Raw genomic sequence first — 18541 nt, forward strand, 5'->3', positions numbered from 1 at the left:
AACATAGTCCTAAATTGTCTCATGCTAATTAATCTTTAGTGGGCATGTTTAAAGCACATGGGAGAATCAGGAAGCATTGGATGCTAAATATACCATAAGTATTATTAAATTTCTATTAACAGGCCTGGTATGGTGGCTCACACCAGTAATCCCAGTACTTTGGGAAGCCAAGAAGTGAGGATCACTTGAGCCCAGGAGGACCAGCCTGGGCAACATAGCGAGACCCCCATCTTATTATTTAAATATATATTTATATTTATGTAAATTCAATATGTATATATTTAATATAAATAAATTTTTATATATTTTCATATTTACTATCTGTGTATACACAGATAGTAAATATATATTTTTTGGCTGGGTGTGGTGGTTCACACCTGTAATCCTAGCACTTTAGGAGGCTGAGGCAGGTGGCACTTGAGGTCAGGAGTTCGAGACCAACCTGGCCAATGTCTCTACAAAAACAAAACAAACGAACAAGAAATTAGCCAGAAGTGCTCGCTTGAACCCAGGAAGTAGAGGTGGCAGTGTTTTGGGTTTTTTTGTTTTTTGTTTTTTTTTTTGGAGACAAGGTGTCTCTCTGTTGCGCAGGCTGGAGTGCAGTGGGGCTCAAACTCCCAGCCTCAGTCAATCCTCCCACATCAGCATCCCTAGTGGCTAGGACTACAGGCACTACAGGCACACCTGGCTATACCCAGCTAGTTGTATTTTTTGTAGTGATAGGGTTTCACCATATTGCTCAGGCTGGTCTGAAACTCCAGAGCTCAAGTGATCCTCCTGCCTCAGCCTCGCAAAGTGCTGGGATTACAGGTGTGAGCCACCGTACCAGCCTTGAATTTGACTTTTTAAAAATTGTTGGTAATTTGCTAACCCTAGGCATTTTCTTAAACTACACTGTAGTCAGCTGTCTTGAATAAGAAGCAACCTGGCAACAGGATCTGTTTGCTCACGCATTTACTGTCTGACAATTAGGATACAAATTCCTTTAAGGCAGAAACTATTTTGGTCCTCTGTATCTCCAGTGCCCAGAAAGTACTTGAATCAATTAACATTACCAAGGTAAGAGGCCTCACCTGTTAAAGTACTCCTCCACAAACTAGTTTGTAAGGATGCTACTGAAGTTATCTGGGAATCACTAAAAACTAAGTTCTTAGGACTAGTGAACCTGAAAATAATCACTTTATGGTAAACTTGCTTTATGGTAAAGCTACAAGAACAGCACATCTGCAATTTGCTTGGAATCTAGAGAAACAAGAGCCAAGAGCATAGAGTTGCCAGGATTATACCGAGAGAAAAACAGAGAGACCAAAGGACATAGATGTTCCCACTCAGTAGGACCTTATATTATTTAGGAAGCCAGAAGAACCTTCATTAAATCTGGCTTATTTTATTCAGAGCATATACACACCAAGCTACTCTCTCATTCAACAATTATTAAGAGCTGACTATGGGCTAGCAACTATTCAATACCAAATACGCAATGATAAGCAAAAGTTGTCCTTATTCTCAAGAAATTTAGTAGTGAAGAAACAGATAATCATAATAGAGCTTTATATAATTGTCACATTGTCATAGGTTACCAATTCATTTTCCTAGCTATCTTAGCTCCTCGGGATTACACACCTATGGCATGTGCACCTATTAATCTTTTTCTGTTTGTTGTGTATGTTTTAAGGAATACATAGTGTAAGATCTTGTGAATAATTTGTTTGACTGCAGGCAGTTACCTAGAACTAGATAATGGAAGCATAACTGAGAAATTATATTTTCTAGAGATGAAATTAAAGAACCATCACTGAATTCATCAAGTTACTGCTCTTCCTAGCAGGACTTTCTTAATCAGAAGACAACTTTCCTTTGAACAGCTGTTTAAAATTTTGGCGCACATATTTTATCTACAAAAAGAAGAAATACCATTATTGTTAGTAGTAGTTACTAACACTTATTGAGTGCTTACTATAATCCAAGAACTATTTCATTTATAAAATACAAAAATTAGTACCATATATTTTTAAAAAATAAAGGTTCCAACAATAAATAATGTTTAACTATTTAAGTGTTAAATGGTAAATATTAATTGATTTCTTGTGGTTTGTAATTTTATTGGGAGTTAATCTATGTATGCTAGTGTACCCTAATGCTATGTCGTAGTATTTTCCATGTCCTTCCATCACACACACAAAAATATTTTTTGTAACTTAAACACACATGTATTGAGTGCCTACCATGTGCCAGGTACCATGCTAGGTAGGTAAGTAAGGCATAGTTGTTACTCATAGAGAGTTTTAGCTCAATGGAAAGACAGAGAAGCCAATTAGCAGTTACAAGATAGTGTGGAGAGTTCTGCATTACGAAAATCCCAGGATGCCCTGGGAGCTACAGTTAGGATGGTAGGGCCTCAGGTGAGGTTCCCAAAGAAGCGAGATCCTGTTTGAGTTCAGAAAGACCAGGAGCTGAGGTAAGAACAGCCTTGTCTTTCTTCATCAGATTACTATTTCACCTGTATATTACAGCCAATAGGAAGTCTTCTTAAAGAATTTCATGAGCCAGGAATAGCACGGTGGCACATGCCTGTAATCACAGCACTTTGGGAGGCCAAGGCGAGTGGATACTTGAGGCCAGGAGTTCGAGACCAGCTTGACCAACATAGTGAGACCCCATTTCTACTAAAAATACAAAAAATTAGCCAGGCATGGTGACATGCACCTGTAATCCCAGCTATTCAGGAGGCTGAGATGGGAGAATCACTTGAACCTGGGAGGCAGAGGTCGCAGTAAGCTGAGATTGTATCACTGCACTACAGACTGACAGAGTGAGACCCTATCTTAAAAAAAAAAATCATTAGCCAGGTGTGGGTAGTGTGTGACTGAGGCGGGAGAATCACTTGAGCCCAGGAGTTCAGGGTTACAGTGAGCTATGGCTGGGCCACTGCACTCCAGCTGGGGACAAAGCAAGTGTCCCTCTCTTAAAAAATTTTTTGTTTAAAGTTTAAAAAAAAACAAGAAAGAAAAAAAAGTAACAGCCATCTGCTCTCTTCTGCTCCCTTTTTAAAGGACTATGAAATCTCTGAGTAGTTCTCTCAAGTTTAACTATGGAGCATGGATATGTTCACCCAAACACACCCTCCAAGGACTATGAGGAGGATTTCATGCCTGTGGTTTATTGACATGCCTGAGTTGGGATTCAGGGTTAATCTTGGTCAAGAATGACTTCTTAGAAAAATGGAAACTGTTTTACTCAAATTAATGTGGTTTGCTACAGAAAGTATCTTTGTGATTTTAATAGTTTGCCAAAAATCAAAAAAACAGCAAAAACTTATTTTGTTTAACTATTGTGGTTTCTTCTTTTTAACTGATTTAATCCCCTGAATCATCATGAAACAATCTCTTTTGGTTTATCTTGAGAAAAAAAGAGTAAGAATCATGACCCATATTTACATAGCTTCTGTCTCAGATGAGTACAAAGTACTTTATGGATATTTTCAATTAATCCTGGTAATTTTATTGTGAACTAGATAGGAAAAGGATCTTCATTTAAAAGAAAGAGCACATACTACTGATGACAAAGTGTCAAATCCGGAAACATAAATTGATTTCACTGATTAACCCGAAGTACAGGGAAAATGAGAGGAAAAGAAAAAAAGAAGAGAGAGAGAGAAACCTGGGTTCTCATAGAGCAAATCAGAGTAGAAAATGTTTACACTATGAATGTTTACGTTTATAAAGAAAAGTCTTGAAGTTTTAGATGAAGTAAAATGTAATCATTTTTCATTCTAAACTGAGGAATGAGTAGCTTCACTTTTTTTTGTTTTGTTTTGAGATGGAGTCTCGCTCTGTTGCCCAGGCTGGAGCGCAGTGGCATGATCTCAGCTTGCTGCAGCCTGCGCCTCCCAGGTTCAAGCCATTCTCCTGCCTCAGCCTTCTGAGTAGCTGGGATAACAGGGATGTGTCACCACACCTGGCTAATTTTTGTATTTTAGTAGAGATGGCATTTTACCATGTTGACCAGGCTGGTCTCAAGCTCTTGGCCTCAGGTGATCCGCCCACCTCAGTCTCCCAAAGTGCAGGGATTGCAGGTGTGAGCCACTATGTTTGGCCTTATTTATTTATTTATGTTTATTTTTGAGACAGTTTCACTTTTTAAATGTTTTACATAAACAATATCAAACTACAATTATGGGTGGTTTAAACTATATATTTAGAACACCTGGACAATTTTACTATATATATCATATTAACCACAAGAGATGGGATCTCACTATTGCCCAGGCTGCCCTCAAATTCCTGGGCCTAACTAATCATCCTCCTTCCCCAGTAGGTGGGTCTACCAACGTGTGACACCATGCCTGGTCTAACCACTTTCGTTAACATAGATTTACAAAACTGAGGGTTTGAAGGAAATATAGTTGAACATATTTATATAAAAGGCCAGGTTCCTCCTTACTTGCACTTCCTCCAAAAAGTTGAAAATGCCATGTACTAATTTTTCTTTATGCATTTTCTAGAATGCTTTGATGAAAACATACTACTTAGGCCAGTGTGGTGGCTCCCAGCACTTTGGGAGACTGAGGCAGGCAGATCCCTTGAGCCCAGGAGTTCGAGATTAGCCTAGGCAACATGGTAAAACCTTGTCTCTACAAAAAGTGCAAAAATTAGCACATGCCTGCGGTCCCAGCTACTCAAGAGGCTGAGGCAGGAGGATTGCTTGAGCCCAGAAAGTCTAGGCTAAGTGAGCCATGATCGTACCATTGCACTCCAGCCTAGGCAACAGAGCGAGATCTTATCTTAAAAAAAAAAAAAAAAAAAAAAAAAAAAAAAAAAAAAACCTTACCACTTTTATGAATTTGACAAATATGAGGATGAAGTGTGTGTGGGCTTATAATTTTTGATAATAAAGCTTTACATAAATACAAGATACTACAACTAACCTAAATCTGGGCCCAATTGATAAGTAAAAACTTCAATTGGGGATTTTTAAAATTTAACTATATATTTTCATTAATAAAACAAATACACCATCATCCTAATCTTAGACTAAAAATAAAATCAATCTGTCAGAAGCCCTAAAAAGTGTTTCCATATATAATTCTCTCTAATTTTTTATCTCATCTTACATTTAAACTTGATACCTTAGACAGAATCTATGCTTGGGCAGTAGATATGCCTGAAAAGACATTAAACATTCTTTTCAAGAATGCTTTTCTCATCACTTACGTAATAAATCAATGAACAATTTGTGGGTCCATTATTTACACAGTGTGAAAGACACTATCCCAACAACTCATCATTAAATGAAACTTTTACCATGTTTTCTAGAAAACAGTACTAATAGGGAATATGCACTAAAAAAAAAAGTGTTTCAAATATTTATTTTTTAAAAAATTTTTTTAGCTGGGCATGGTGGCGCGTGCCTGTAATCCCAGCTACTCAGCAGGCTGAGGCAGGAGAATTGCCTGAACCCAGGAGACGGAGGTTGCGGGGAGCCGCGATCGCGCCATTGCACTCCAGCCTGGGTAAAAAGGGCGAAAAACCCTCTAAATAAAAAAATTTAAAAAGTTGAATTTTTTAACTTCTACTTTCCCTCCCTTTAATGTCCATTATTAGGAAAATGGTACATAAATTATGACATAAGCATAGCTAATACAATTCAACTTTTTAAATTATTTTATTTTACTTTTATTTTTTGAGACAGGATCTTGCTCTGTCGCCCAGGTTGAGTACAGAGGCACTATCATGGCTCATTGCAGCCTTGACATCCTGAGCTCAAGCAATCCTCCTGCCTCAGCCGCCACAGTAGCTGGGACTACAGGCATGCGCACTGTGCCTAATTAATTTTTTATTTTTTGTAGAAATGAGGTCTCACCATGTTGCCCACGCTGGTCTCATACTCCTGAACATAAGCAATCCTTCCACCTCAGCCTCCCAAAAGTGCTGGAATTATATGTGTGAGCCACCACACCTGGCTACAGTGTAGCTTTTTAACAAGATATATTTTAATCTGGAAAGATATCTATAAAATATTTTTAATGGGAAAAAATTTCAGAGTTATATAGCATTATTCCAAATGTATTTTTAATAAGAAAATGCAAAACAAGGATGATACACATGTATGTATACATAACTAATCACTAAAATATTATGGACAAATATAACATTAGGCTGGATGCAGAGGCTCACATCAGTAATCCCAGCATTTTGGGAGGTCAAGACAGGCAGATCAACTGAAGTTAGGAGTTTGAGACTAGCTTGGCCAACAAGGCGAAACTCCATCTCTACTAAAAATAGAAAAAATTAGCTGGTTGTGGTGGTGGATGCCTGTAATCCCAGCTACTCAGGAGGCTGAGACAGGAGAATCGCTTGAACCTGGGAGGCAGAGGTTACAGTGAGCTGAGATTGTACCACTGCACTCCAGCCTGGGCAACAGAGCAAAACTCTGCCTCAGGAAAAAAAAAAGAAAAAAAGAATATAACATTAGTTACTTCAGGAGAGATTGTGAGAAGAAAGAGACATTAATATTTGTCATATGTTTCCATATTGTTTTATTTACTGTATATGGATATTACTTCTGCAATTAAGAAAACAATATTTTTTTAAAAAAAAAACTAACCTTTTTCTATTCAAGCATGTACTAAATGGCATTATAGGTTTGCAAATAATGCTAAATAATTATGGCTAAAACTTTGCAGAAACAAATCATGAAATATTTATAAAAACTATTAAACTTCAATATTTTTATAATGGTAAATGCTAAGGGAAGTTATAAATACTCCTTTTTATTATTTTAAATACTTTTCTAAATTCTCCTTTTCTAAATACTCCTTTTTATTATTTTAAGGTAAGATTATCTGAAGGCTGAAATATATAACAAGATACCTCAATTCACATGAAGAAAAAATATACTTCAGTTTCACAAATTCCAGGTCTAGCAAAAACAAAACATGAAAGATAAGAGAGTGTCGTCTAATCATCCAAACGCTTCACTCATGACCACACACACAAAGCCAACCTGATTTGTCTTCTGTGTCATCAAAGTCAACGTTGAAGGAATGGCCGCTGTTGCTGATGATTTTAGCTGAGCTTGGGTCATACTTGATACTAAGTGGTCGGAGGGAAGAATCATATTTCACTTCTTTGGTTTTAATCTCAATTGGAGATTGCCGATCACCATCAGCAATAGGGAAAAATTCATTCCAATGAATAGGACCTTAAATATATAGGACCAAAAAAAAACTATTAAATAAGTTTTTCTTTCAACAAACATTCATTGAGTATAACGCACTGTACTTGAAATTGAAGAAAATGCAAAGATTAATAAAATGAGATTCTCATCCTCAGGAACTTTGAGTCTAATTTTTATCTTTTACAAGATTAGTTGTTTTTATTACAGAGGTAGGAAACTCTTGGTGTGCCTTAAGTCATTTTCAGAGTTAAAATAACCCTTATAGACAGCAGAGCCTGTAAATTTTATAGACTAGTCTCCAAAGGTAACCTTCTACCAAACTAAAAACAATCACACAATTCATCATTGAAAACAATGACATTCAGTCTCAGGTCCAAGAATGAGCTGTGGTTGCTCCAGAGGTCAAGTTTGCAGATTGAGAGAGTCAAAAAAGCTGAGAAAGCCATGACACAAAGGAAGGGTGTCATTCTTAAAGATGGAGTCCTTTATTCTTCCTTCTATCACTCAGTGCTACCTTCTGGTGTCACTCAGGCCTCCACTCAATTACCTGTGCTGTGCAACAGGCATACCAAGAAAACATACAAATTTTTCACCTAGGATAATCCAAATAAAATGGCTGCACCATGTCAGGAAATGTACTATTGTTGATTATCTGCAGTGGAGTCAGGTTGTAATCTATTTTTCTCCTTCTTCATTTCAGAAGGTTCTTCCATGGTTATTTTGCCACTGTTACACTTGAATTTCAACACAAGAGACAAGTGTCATTCTGGTCCTCTATTCAAAAAGTCAAAATCACATCAAGTTCACAAATCAGACAAGAGAAATGAGCCAATTAGCTGACGGTTCTCTTTTCAATCCTCTTATTTCTTTGGAAGACTCTATATAAAGTCTTGCCTCTCAAAATCAGCTGCAAAGTTGTAGTTTCATGTAAGCTCCATGTCATTCTACAGATGTGAGTCACTTTGTAGGTTATAGGTTCTTATTCTCTTCTCACCACTATTCGTGAGATTTATACGGCTATCACCAGGTGAGCAGAGAACTGGCTACTGACTAAGGTTTCCCCACCTACTTTGCTAACCAATCTTTTACTAAAAATCAAGTGCTAATTAAAACATCACAGCATGACAATTAATTAAGCATGTTACTAACAACAACTAAAAAACATTTTAAAATGATAAAATTTAGAGTGATATTTAAATAAATGCAATATATCACAATCATCAACAGCTTCAAACTCTAAATCTTTTTTTTTTTTTTTTTTTTGAGACAGGCTCTTGCTCTGTTATCCAGGCTGGAATGCAGAGGTGGAAGCTCAGCTCACTACAACCTCAACTTCCCAAACTCAAATGATTTTTCCCCCTCAGCCTCCCAAGTAGCTAGGAGTACAGGTGGGCATCCTCACACCCAGCTAATTTTTTAAAAAACTTTCTTTTTTTTTTGTAGAGAGAAATTCTCACTATATTGCTCACTCTATCACTTATATAGGCTGGTCTCAAACTCACGGGCTCAAGTGATCCACACGTCTCGGCTTCCCAAAGTGTTGGGATTACAGGCATGAGCCACCATGCCTGGCCCAAACTCTAAATCTAATGCTGCCTACTATGCCTCATTTTTGCAAAAGAGAGTGCACACATACATACATTCTTTCTTTCATATATCCTTCAGGCACACAAAGTCATAGTGTAAATATATAACTACACACTCAGCTTAAGAGGTGTCATCTGACAAACTGGACTTCAAAGCCACTTGAGCATCAAAAGTCCTTACTTAGAACCTATTACAGAAAAAAACCTTGTTTATTTAATACTTTTACTATCTTTCTCAGTACTCTTTCTATACATAACCTAGATCTTTTTTTCCCCTTAATTCTGAAAATGTCTTCTATTTCGCTGCCACCAAATAAGAGCTAATCTAAAGAAAATTAAATTTCAAACATGCAATGCATGTGTCACAACATGCAGGTGGCAGTCTTCCAGTTAATAAAGACTTGCTTTCTTCTCCTAATTTCTTTGCTCTCCTATTTCCAGTCCTTTATAATCAGAACTATTTTTAAAAGAAGAGTCCAACCAAAATAAAATAAAAGTAATAATACTTCATATCAGATTTCCAATATTATCTATTAACTACCATAGTCAGTTCAGTACCCTGCCTCTTAAAAAGGCACCCTTTATCAATTTTTCCAAAAAAATTTCCTCCTCCTCCTCCTCCTCCCTAACCCCCGTTAACCTCTCAGGCTAGTCTGGAACTTCTGGCCTCAAGCAATCCTCCCATCTCAGTTTTTGAGTAGCTAGGATTACAGGTGCAAGCCACCATAATTGGCCTAAACATAATTCTTGTACAATGGCACCATCTTGGCTCATGGCAACCTTCACCTTCCCTCCCGGGTTTAAGGGGTTCTCCTGCCTCCGCCTCCCGAGTAGCTGGGATTACAAAGCACGCGACACCACGCCCAGCTAATTTTGTATTGTTAGTAGAAATTAGGTTTCTCCACGTTGGTCAGGCTGGTCGAACTCTCGACCTCAGGTGATCTGCCCACCTCGGCCTTCCAAAGTGCTGGATTACAGGCATGAGCCACCGCGCCCGGCCAACATAATTCTTAATTATAGACATACGGTGGTTGCTCAATTGATTTAGGAAATTTTAAATATCCATAGTGACATACACTTTTCAGTGATGTCACATTCCCTAAACTAAACTAATAAGGTAGTCAAAGGTTAGAGGAAGTCATTGTAAGTTATTTGTGAAGATAATACCCTTTCAGGGCTTCAGGTCTTGATGTTCCGTTTTATCAGTGTCGCTATTCCCAGCTTAAGTCTCTTTTTATCTGCTCAGTCACTGGCTTTACCAACGTTTAAACAGAGAGAAAAAAAAAAAAAAAAAAAAACTTGTCTAGTAGCCTGGCTTGGTGGATCATGCCTGTAATCCCAGCACTTTGGGAGGCCAAGGAGTGCAGATCACGAGGTCAGGAGATAGAGACCCTCCTGGCTAACACAGTGAAAGCCCATCTCCACTAAAAATACAAAAAATTAGCCGGATGTGGTGGCATGCACCTGTAATCCCAGCTACTTGGGAGACTGAGGCAGGAGAATCACTTGAACCTGGGAAGCAGAGGTGAGCTGAGAGATTGCATCATGGCATTCCACCCTGGGCGACAGAGCAAGACTCATCTCAAAAACAAACAAACAAATAAAAACTTGCCTAGTTAGTACATAATACATTTCCAATAGGATTTTGCCAATCTTTCTCTGAAGACCATATCTTTAAGTAAGGATGTGGTCTTCAGAGACAGATTGCATCTAAAAGAAGGGAATGGCTCTGCAATTCCTAACAGACATACAAAATCGCCCCTTATTAATGGCTTTTCTAAGATAAATTTTTAAAATTCCTGAAGATAAGCTTCATTCTGGCCAATAATTTCTAACCTACTAAAGAGTAATCAATATCCATTGACTGAAATACCCTTCTTCTTCCTAACTATCACAAGGGCACAGTTGGGATTCAATGACTATTAAATAACCATAATAAAAACGACTTCAGCAGAGAGGCAAATTAAAAGAGATTTGTTTTTTCATTTTCCCCCCTAAACATACACTGGAAATTAGCAAAATGTAAGATTATAATTATGGCCTTAAGAAGAAATCCGCCTATATACCTTTTATTATTAAAGTTATAAATTTCGCCTGCTGCCATTTTTAAACTAGCATGTTTGAAAAGAGGCTACAAGGCGGGGCGCGGTGGCTCAAGCCTGTAATCCCAGCACTTTGGGGGGCCGAGGCGGGTGGATCACGAGGTCGAGAGATCGAGACCATCCTGGTCAACATGGTGAAACCCCGTCTCTACTAAAAATACAAAAAATTAGCTGGGCATGGTGGTGCGTGCCTGTAATCCCAGCTACTCAGGAGGCTGAAGCAGGAGAATTGCCTGAACCCAGGAGGCGGAGGTTGCGGTGAGCCGAGATCGCGCCACTGCACTTCAGCCTGGGTAACATGAGTGAAACTCCATCTCAAAAAAAAAAGAAAAAAAAAAAAGAAAAGAGGCTACAATTAGAAATAGGTTACAATTAGAAGTGGAACTTTTCTATTTTGTGAAATAAAACTTGCTATAAAACTTGGCCATACTATACTGTTCAATCATGTACATGCTAATAGAAGAAAAGTATTTTTATTCACAGTCTTAATTTTTCTCCAATTATTATGTATTTACTTCTTAAATTGACAAAAAAAGTATATATTTATGTGTACAACATGATGTTCCAAAATGTATACACAATGAGGAATGGCTAAATCAAGCCTTAATTTTGACAGTTATTCATTATAAGACTTTTTGGTGTTACTGCAATTATTTCAAGTAATTATCATTTAAAACAATCAGTTCAGTTTAACTTTGCAAAAACAAGAAAAATGTTTTACTTTTGATAATGTGAAATATACAAGAAGAAAAGTGTGTCTCATTATTGTTCATCCTATTAATACATTTCTATCAAAGAATTATTATTTTAGTAACCGTTTGCTCATCATTTGACAAGCGTGGAAAGAGAGGAAGAGTGGAGAAGTAACTCACAACATAACTTCATTTCCCAGCAAGAACCTGAAGCCTTACTAAAGTCCCCAGCCAGTAGTCAACCAACTGCAAATTGCTGTGGGAATATTAACAGTAACAGCTATTAGGAAACATGCAGTATTTTGTTTGCCAAGAAGCCAACTTAATCTTCAGTGTCACAATGCAAGTTAAGATTTCCTAAATATATTTTCAAAGATTTGCTATGATTTGTTTCTCCTAAGTGAATAATGGTGAGCTTCCAAGACTGAAAGCGAACTTGTCCTTATTTCATTAAAGTGTGTCATCAGACTTCTAATCTCCAAGCGTTTAATTGATAAGTGGCTGTTACTAGGCAAAGTCCTTGGCTTTTCAGATGAAGGTGAACGAACTTGTACGAATATTTGGGAATCTGGGCAATCCTGACAGAGACAACACACACCAACGCTCCTATCCACTACCAACACCCCGTCTACCCTGACAAGCCTGTTCTCCGCTTCCTGCCTTGGGCTCCGGGGAGTGCTGCTCAGTTTAAAGAGGAACCGAAAAGTTTCTAAGAGCGCGAGCCGAGTGTGTGGTCGGCGGGCGCCGGGACGTGGCGCCAGACCTCTTGCCCCCTCCCCGCCGACCCCGCGCAAAGTCCTCCTCGGATCGAAAAGGCGCTCACCGTTATGCTCGCCGTATCCCCAGCTGAGCCTCGACATGGTCCCGCGGGGTGGAAGGCAGAGGCAGATGTGGCTGGGCAGCTAGAGCGCGGCGGGAGCTGGGCGGGGCGCGGGGGGGGCCTGTCAGGGCGCGGGCCGCCGAGTGGAAGCCGGTTTACGCGGCCCGCCAGGGGCGCTGCCGCCCGCGTCCTCCAGGAGGCAGAGGCGTGCGGGTAAGGCGCCCGAGCCGCTGGCTGTCTGAGGCGCGAGTGTCTTAGTTTGGACTCGGGAATAAGAGATTGGTTAGAAAGTGAGACGGAGAGAGAAAGGTTTCCGAGGGGATCCCTGCCTTCGGAGAAGGAGTCACTCTGGAGAGGAAAGTGCTGCCTAGAGGGCTTCCAGGAAATGAATGAGTCACCAGAGCCCGGAGCTGCCAGGCTGAGAGGTGGGGAACCCCGTGGAGGCGTAAAAGAGGTCGGTGATGGTCGTGGCAGTGGTGATTACAAATATAAAACATTAATGGCGATGGTAATCACCACCATTGAAAAATAACTACATATTAAAGGCTTACCGTGGGCCAGGTTCTTAGCTAAGTTAAAACGTTTACCCACGTTTTCCCATAAGAGCCTCTCAGCATTCCCTCGAGAAAGACTTGTGCCCCCTAATTAGGAGGTCAGGCTTAAGAAGCGCCCCACCCCAGGTCGCACAGCTAAAGCCGGCGGAATCGCTGTTGGAGAGGACGAGCTCCCCGCCCTGTGCTGGCTTCATTGCCCATTCATCCTTTCCTTGTTTCTTCCTGTCGCCCTGCAGGCTTGCTGAGATCTGGTCCCCAAATTCTGCTGCCCTCCTGAAATCGCAAGAAAGAAGGTTTTCAGACCATCTTTCCTGGATGCTTGGTGGGCTTGCTACCCTACGACTGGAGGCAGAACTAGCTGCGCAGAGCTTGAATTTCTGGCCTGGAGTAGCAGGTGTTCTGGGTTCAAAGTGAAAAATGAAAAGTGTGTACATGAACCACTTTCTACTTCCTTGTCTCAGGTCAACTGCCTCATATTTTATAAATCCAAGCAACTTCTTTGTAAGAAACCTAATATACCCATTTTCAGTAACTCAGATGATTTAGCATGTCAAGATGAATAATGTTCTTAACGTTCTGAGTAAATATCAGTTACTGATACACAATAATAGTGGTTACATGAATGGATGAATAAATGAATAGACCAAAATTGTTAAAGAAATTCTGGTCAGTGAGCTTCAAATACTTCCCAAATTGTTACTTTTGTTGCTTGGGTACACAATTTGTAGCCACCCAATGGGTTCACCTAGCCCGCTGTCTAGACAGAGCTTATTTATCAGGACAGGGAAATTGCAATATAGAAAGAGTAATTCACGTAGAGCCAGCTGTGCAGGAGACCGGAGTTTTATTACTCAAACCAGTCTCCCCCAGCATTTGGGAATCAAAGTTTTTAAGGACAATTTGGTGGGACGGGGGACAGCTAATGAGTCAGGAGTGCTGATTGTTTGGGTCAGAGATGAAATCATAGGGAGTCAAACCTGTCTTGCACTAAGTCAGTTCTTGGGTAGGGCCATAGGGTCAGATGAGCCAGTTTATCAATCTGGGTGGTGCCTGCTGATCCATCAAGTGCCAGGTCTGCAAAATATCTCAAGCTCTGATCTTGGGCTTTACAATAGTGATGTTATTCCCTGCAGCGGTTTGGGGAGGGTCAGAATCTTGTAGCCTCCAGCTGCATGACTCCTAAACCATAATTTCTAATCTTTTGGCCAATTTGTTAGTCCTACAAAGGCAGTCTAGTCCCCAGGCAAGAAGAGGGTTTGCTTTGGGCAAGGGCTGTTATCATCTTTGTTCTAAACTATAAACTATGTTCCTCCTCAAAGTTAGTTCAGCCTATGCATAGGAATGAATAAGGACAGCTTGGAAGTTAGAAATAAGGAGTTGCTTAGGTCTGGTCTTTTCACTGTCCGTTATAATTTTGCAGTAGCAGTTTCCAGTTCCCTCTTGTTTAAAATCGTAGTGCAGTCTATATAATTTTCTAAACCAGCAATCTAAATCTTGGAAACAATCAAATTACCATTCATAAGAAACGGGTTAGATCATCTGTAGAGCATCCATCCTTCAATGGACTTTTTTTTTTTTTTTTTGAGATGGAGTTTCGCTCTTGTTGCCCAGGCTGGAGTGCAATGGTGTGATCTCAGCTCACTGCAACCTCTGCCTCCCAGGTTCAAGCGATTCTCCTGCCTCAGCCTCTGGAGTAGCTGGGATTACAGATATGTGCCACCATGCCTGGCTAATTTTTGTATTTTTAGTAAAGATGGGGTTTTACCATGTTGGTCAGACTGGTCTTGAACTCCTCACCTTAGGTGATCCACTTGCCTCAGCCTCTCAAAGTGCTGGGATTACAGACGTGAGCCACCGTGCCCAGCTGCCATTCGATGGACTTCTGTCCAGTTATAAAAAGAATGAAGAGCTCCATGAGCAGATCAGATATAAAGTGAGTCCTGGGATGTACTGATGATAGGGGGCGGGAGAAGCAAAGGTGCAAAAGAGTGTATATAATAGACTACATGTTTAAGAAAAAAAGAGAAATAAGAAACTGTATACACGTTTTCAGATTTTTACCAAAGAGGTGTAAAGGATAAGCCATAAATTAATTAAAATGGTTCCTTATTGAGAATGAGTGTGAATGGGGTGGAAGTGTCAGAGCCAATGGAACCACAGCAACTCCATCTTGAATTCAAGCTGGATAACATAAGACTGGGATCTTTTGCGGGGGGCTCCATTCCCAGGAGATTAGGCATTTTTAGTCACAGGATGACATAGGAGGTTGGCAGGAAGGATATCAAAGGGACGGGTCATAAAGACTCTGCTTTATGGATGCAGTAAAGACATAAAACAGGATGCAGTAAAGAAGCTGGCCAAAACCCACCAAATCCAAGATGGCTTAGAAAGTGATCTCTGGTCATCCACTCAGCTCAGTATATGCTAATTATAATGCATTCACATGCTAAAAGACCCTCCCACCAGCCTCACAGTTTACAAATACCATGGCAACATCTGGAAATTACCCTATATGGTCTAAAAGTGAAAGGAGCCCTCAGTTCTAGGAAATTCCCACCCTTTTCCCAGAAAAACTCATGAATAATCCATCCCTTGTTTAGCATATAATCAAGAAATAACCATAAAAGTAACCAACCAGTAGTCTTTGGGACTGATCTGTCTTATGGAGTAGACAATCTTTTGCTTCTTTACTTTTCTAATAAATTGCCTTTACTTTACTCTGTGGACTCACCCCAAATTCTTTATTGCATGAGATCCAAGAACCCTCTCTTGGGATCTGGATTGGGACCTCTTTTCAATAACAGAGGGATAGGGATGAGTGAAACTTCTCAGTGTATCTTTTTGACTTTTAATCATAATGTCTTTAAATTAACTTTAGCCTAAAGCTGCCTCCTTGCATATTTTAAGTTCAGGTTAAAGGTTTCTCTGTATATACTGAACTATAACCTAACTAGATGTATAAATAAACTGTAGCCCACTCTTGTGCCAGTCACTGTTGGCCAATCAAAGGCAGCCAACTGTTCAAACCCTATTCAACTAAGGCAAACTTTGAGCTGTAACCAAACCAGCTGTTTCTGTATCTGACTTCCATTTTCTGTCTGTTACTTTCCTTTCTCTGTCCATCAACCTACCCACAGGGTAGGGCCAGAGTCTCTCTGAACCTATTCTGATTCGGGATACTGCCCAATTTGCAAATTGTTCTTTGCACAGTTAAACTCTGTTCAATTTAACTTGTCTAAGAGTTTTCTTTTAACACTGTTCTGCATTTTTTAAAAATAAAATTAAATCAAAAAGAATAAAAAGCAAACCCTGAAATTGAATTCAAACAGAAACAATTAAAATTATTTGTATACTGAATTGATAATGTAACCATAAAGAAAAAGCATTTGAATATAGTATTTTAAATATTTAAAAAGCATTTGAATATAGTATTTTGGCTATATATATATCCTTAGCAGGACATATTACATATTAGGAAGAAATACAAGAAAATCTTGAACATTACTAGTAGGTTTGTTTTTGGTAGGATATTGGTGTTATGCTTCTGAAACCATTTTTGTTTGTTTGTTTATGTATTTGTTTTTTGAGACAGAATCTCTCTCTGTCATCCAGGCTGGAGTGCAGTGGTGCAATCTCAGCTCACTGCAACCCCACCTGCCAGGTTCAAGCGATTCTCCTGCCTCAGACTACCAAGTAACTGGGATTGCAGGCACCCACCACCATGCCCAGGTAATTTTGTGTTTTTAGTGTAGACGGGGTTTCACCATGATGGTCAGGCTGGTCTGGAACTCCTGACAAGTGACCCACCCACCTCGGGCTCTTAAAGTGCTGTGATTCTGAACCATTGCACCCAGCTGGAAACCATTTTTGTATAAATTTTAAGATAGAACAAATGAACAAATATATTGATAATCTCTGGAACCATGATTTTCATTCTGGTTTATACAAAAATATGAAATGACAGAAGCTAAGAAATAAACCTGTGGTGTTGTATTTGAACATTATGTTCACTGAAAGATCCTAAAAACAATAATATCCCAATAATAATGAAGCTCATAAACCTTAAAATCTATAGCCCTTCACTGAGGGACCATTTCTAAAGCCATATTCTAAATTTGCATTTATAATTTTACATTACTTTTCTTTAAAAAAAAAAAGTTCCCAAATTGTAGTAGCTCAAGCTCTATAAATCTGCACCTACCCCTTGCTACCAGACACTGAAACTGCCCAATGGGTTCATCTTGCCCACTTCCTAGGCAGAACCAATTATTGATCAAGACAGGGGAATTGCAATAGATCCAGCTAAATAGGAGACTGCAGCTTTTTTGTTTGGTTGTTTTTTTTTTGAGACAGGGTCTCACTGTGTCACCTAGGCTGGAGTGCAGTGGTGCAATCATGGCTTACTGCAGCCTCCACCTCCCAGGCTCAAGAGTCCTCCTGCCTCACCCTCCCAAGTAGCTGAGATTGCAGGCATGTGCCACCATGCCTGGGCAACTTAATTTTTTTTGGTTGTGGGGAGAGACAGGGTCTCACTGTGTTGCCCAGGCTGGTTTCAAACTCCTGGGCTCAAGCAATCCTCCTGCCCTAGCCTCCTTCCAAAGTGCTAAAATTACAGGTGTGAGCCACCTCATCCTACTCAAAGTTTTATCTCACTCAAATCAAGCTCCCACCAAATTCCAAGGTTAGAGTTTTTCAAGGAGAGTTTGGCAGGGAGGGGGCTAGGGAATGGGTGATGCTGATTGGTTGGAAATGCAATTATAGGGGTATAGAAAATGATCCTCATGAGCTGAGTCTACTTCTGAGTGGGGGCCACAGAGGAGTTGCTGATCTGGTCAGGGCCATCTTGTTATCATAAATGCAAAAGCCTGAAAAGACATCTCAAAAGGTCAATCTTAGGTTCTATGATAGTGATATTATCTATAGGAGTAATTGGGGAAGTTGCAAATCTTGTGAGCTCCAGAACAATGGCTTATTTGCTTATCCTCTTATCCTCATAACCTAATGGTTTTCATTTGCTTTATAAAGATGGTTTAGTTTTGGGAAGGGTTATTACCATTTAAATTATAAACTAAATTTCTCCCAAAGTTCACTTGGTTCACACCCAGAAATGATCAAGGGCAGTTTGGAGGTGAAAGGCAAGATGAAGTTGGTTAGGTCAGACCTCTTTCACTGTTATAATTCTTACTATTATGATTTTTTCAAAGGTCATTAAACACGAGCATCCAGATCTTGGTTCCGAAATACCATTCCCCATTGGAAGGAACCAGAGCTACCTGGAGAAGTGACCGGTTTTACTAACAGCTGTGAATCTGTAGAAGTCTATAGCAACCTCAATTCTTGCCTCCTCAGAAAGAATTTGACCAAGGGGCATAGGGCAGAATGAGAGACGAAGGCAAGTTTTAGAGCAGGAATGAAAGTTTACTAAAAAGTGTAGAGAGGAACTAAAAGAAGTACACCTGGAAGAGGGCCAAGCCGCCAACTTGAGAGATTCAAGTGCACTGTTTGACTTTTGACTTGGGTGGGATTTTGTGCATTGATATGCTTCTGGGGTCTTGCATTTCTTCTTCCCTGATTCTTCATTGGGGTGGGCTGTCAGCAGGCAGAGTGG

The 18541-nt window shown here is 39.7% G+C and overlaps 1 protein-coding gene across 2 annotated transcripts in view; it reads right to left on the reverse strand.

Annotated features, from left to right (window-relative positions):
• CA13 (carbonic anhydrase 13) overlaps window positions 1-13886 on the reverse strand; it is a 36237-nt gene extending 22351 nt beyond the window's left edge. The window contains exons 1-2 of one of the 2 annotated variants that reach the window (XM_032250093.1): window positions 12383-13886; window positions 7006-7203 (exon numbers count right to left, since the gene is read on the reverse strand). In XM_032250093.1, coding sequence (XP_032105984.1) covers window positions 7006-7203; window positions 12383-12419 — 235 coding nt within the window. In that variant the 5' untranslated portion in view covers window positions 12420-13886. The remainder of the gene's footprint in view (window positions 1-7005; window positions 7204-12382) is intronic. The other variant, XM_032250101.1, reaches the window with a different exon arrangement.
• Between the last annotated feature and the right edge of the window lie 4655 nt (window positions 13887-18541).

The sequence above is a fragment of the Sapajus apella genome, unplaced genomic scaffold, assembly GCF_009761245.1.
Source record: "Sapajus apella isolate SASKATOON/1434 unplaced genomic scaffold, GSC_monkey_1.0 scaffold3, whole genome shotgun sequence".
In the NCBI taxonomy this organism is placed as follows: domain Eukaryota; kingdom Metazoa; phylum Chordata; class Mammalia; order Primates; family Cebidae; genus Sapajus; species Sapajus apella.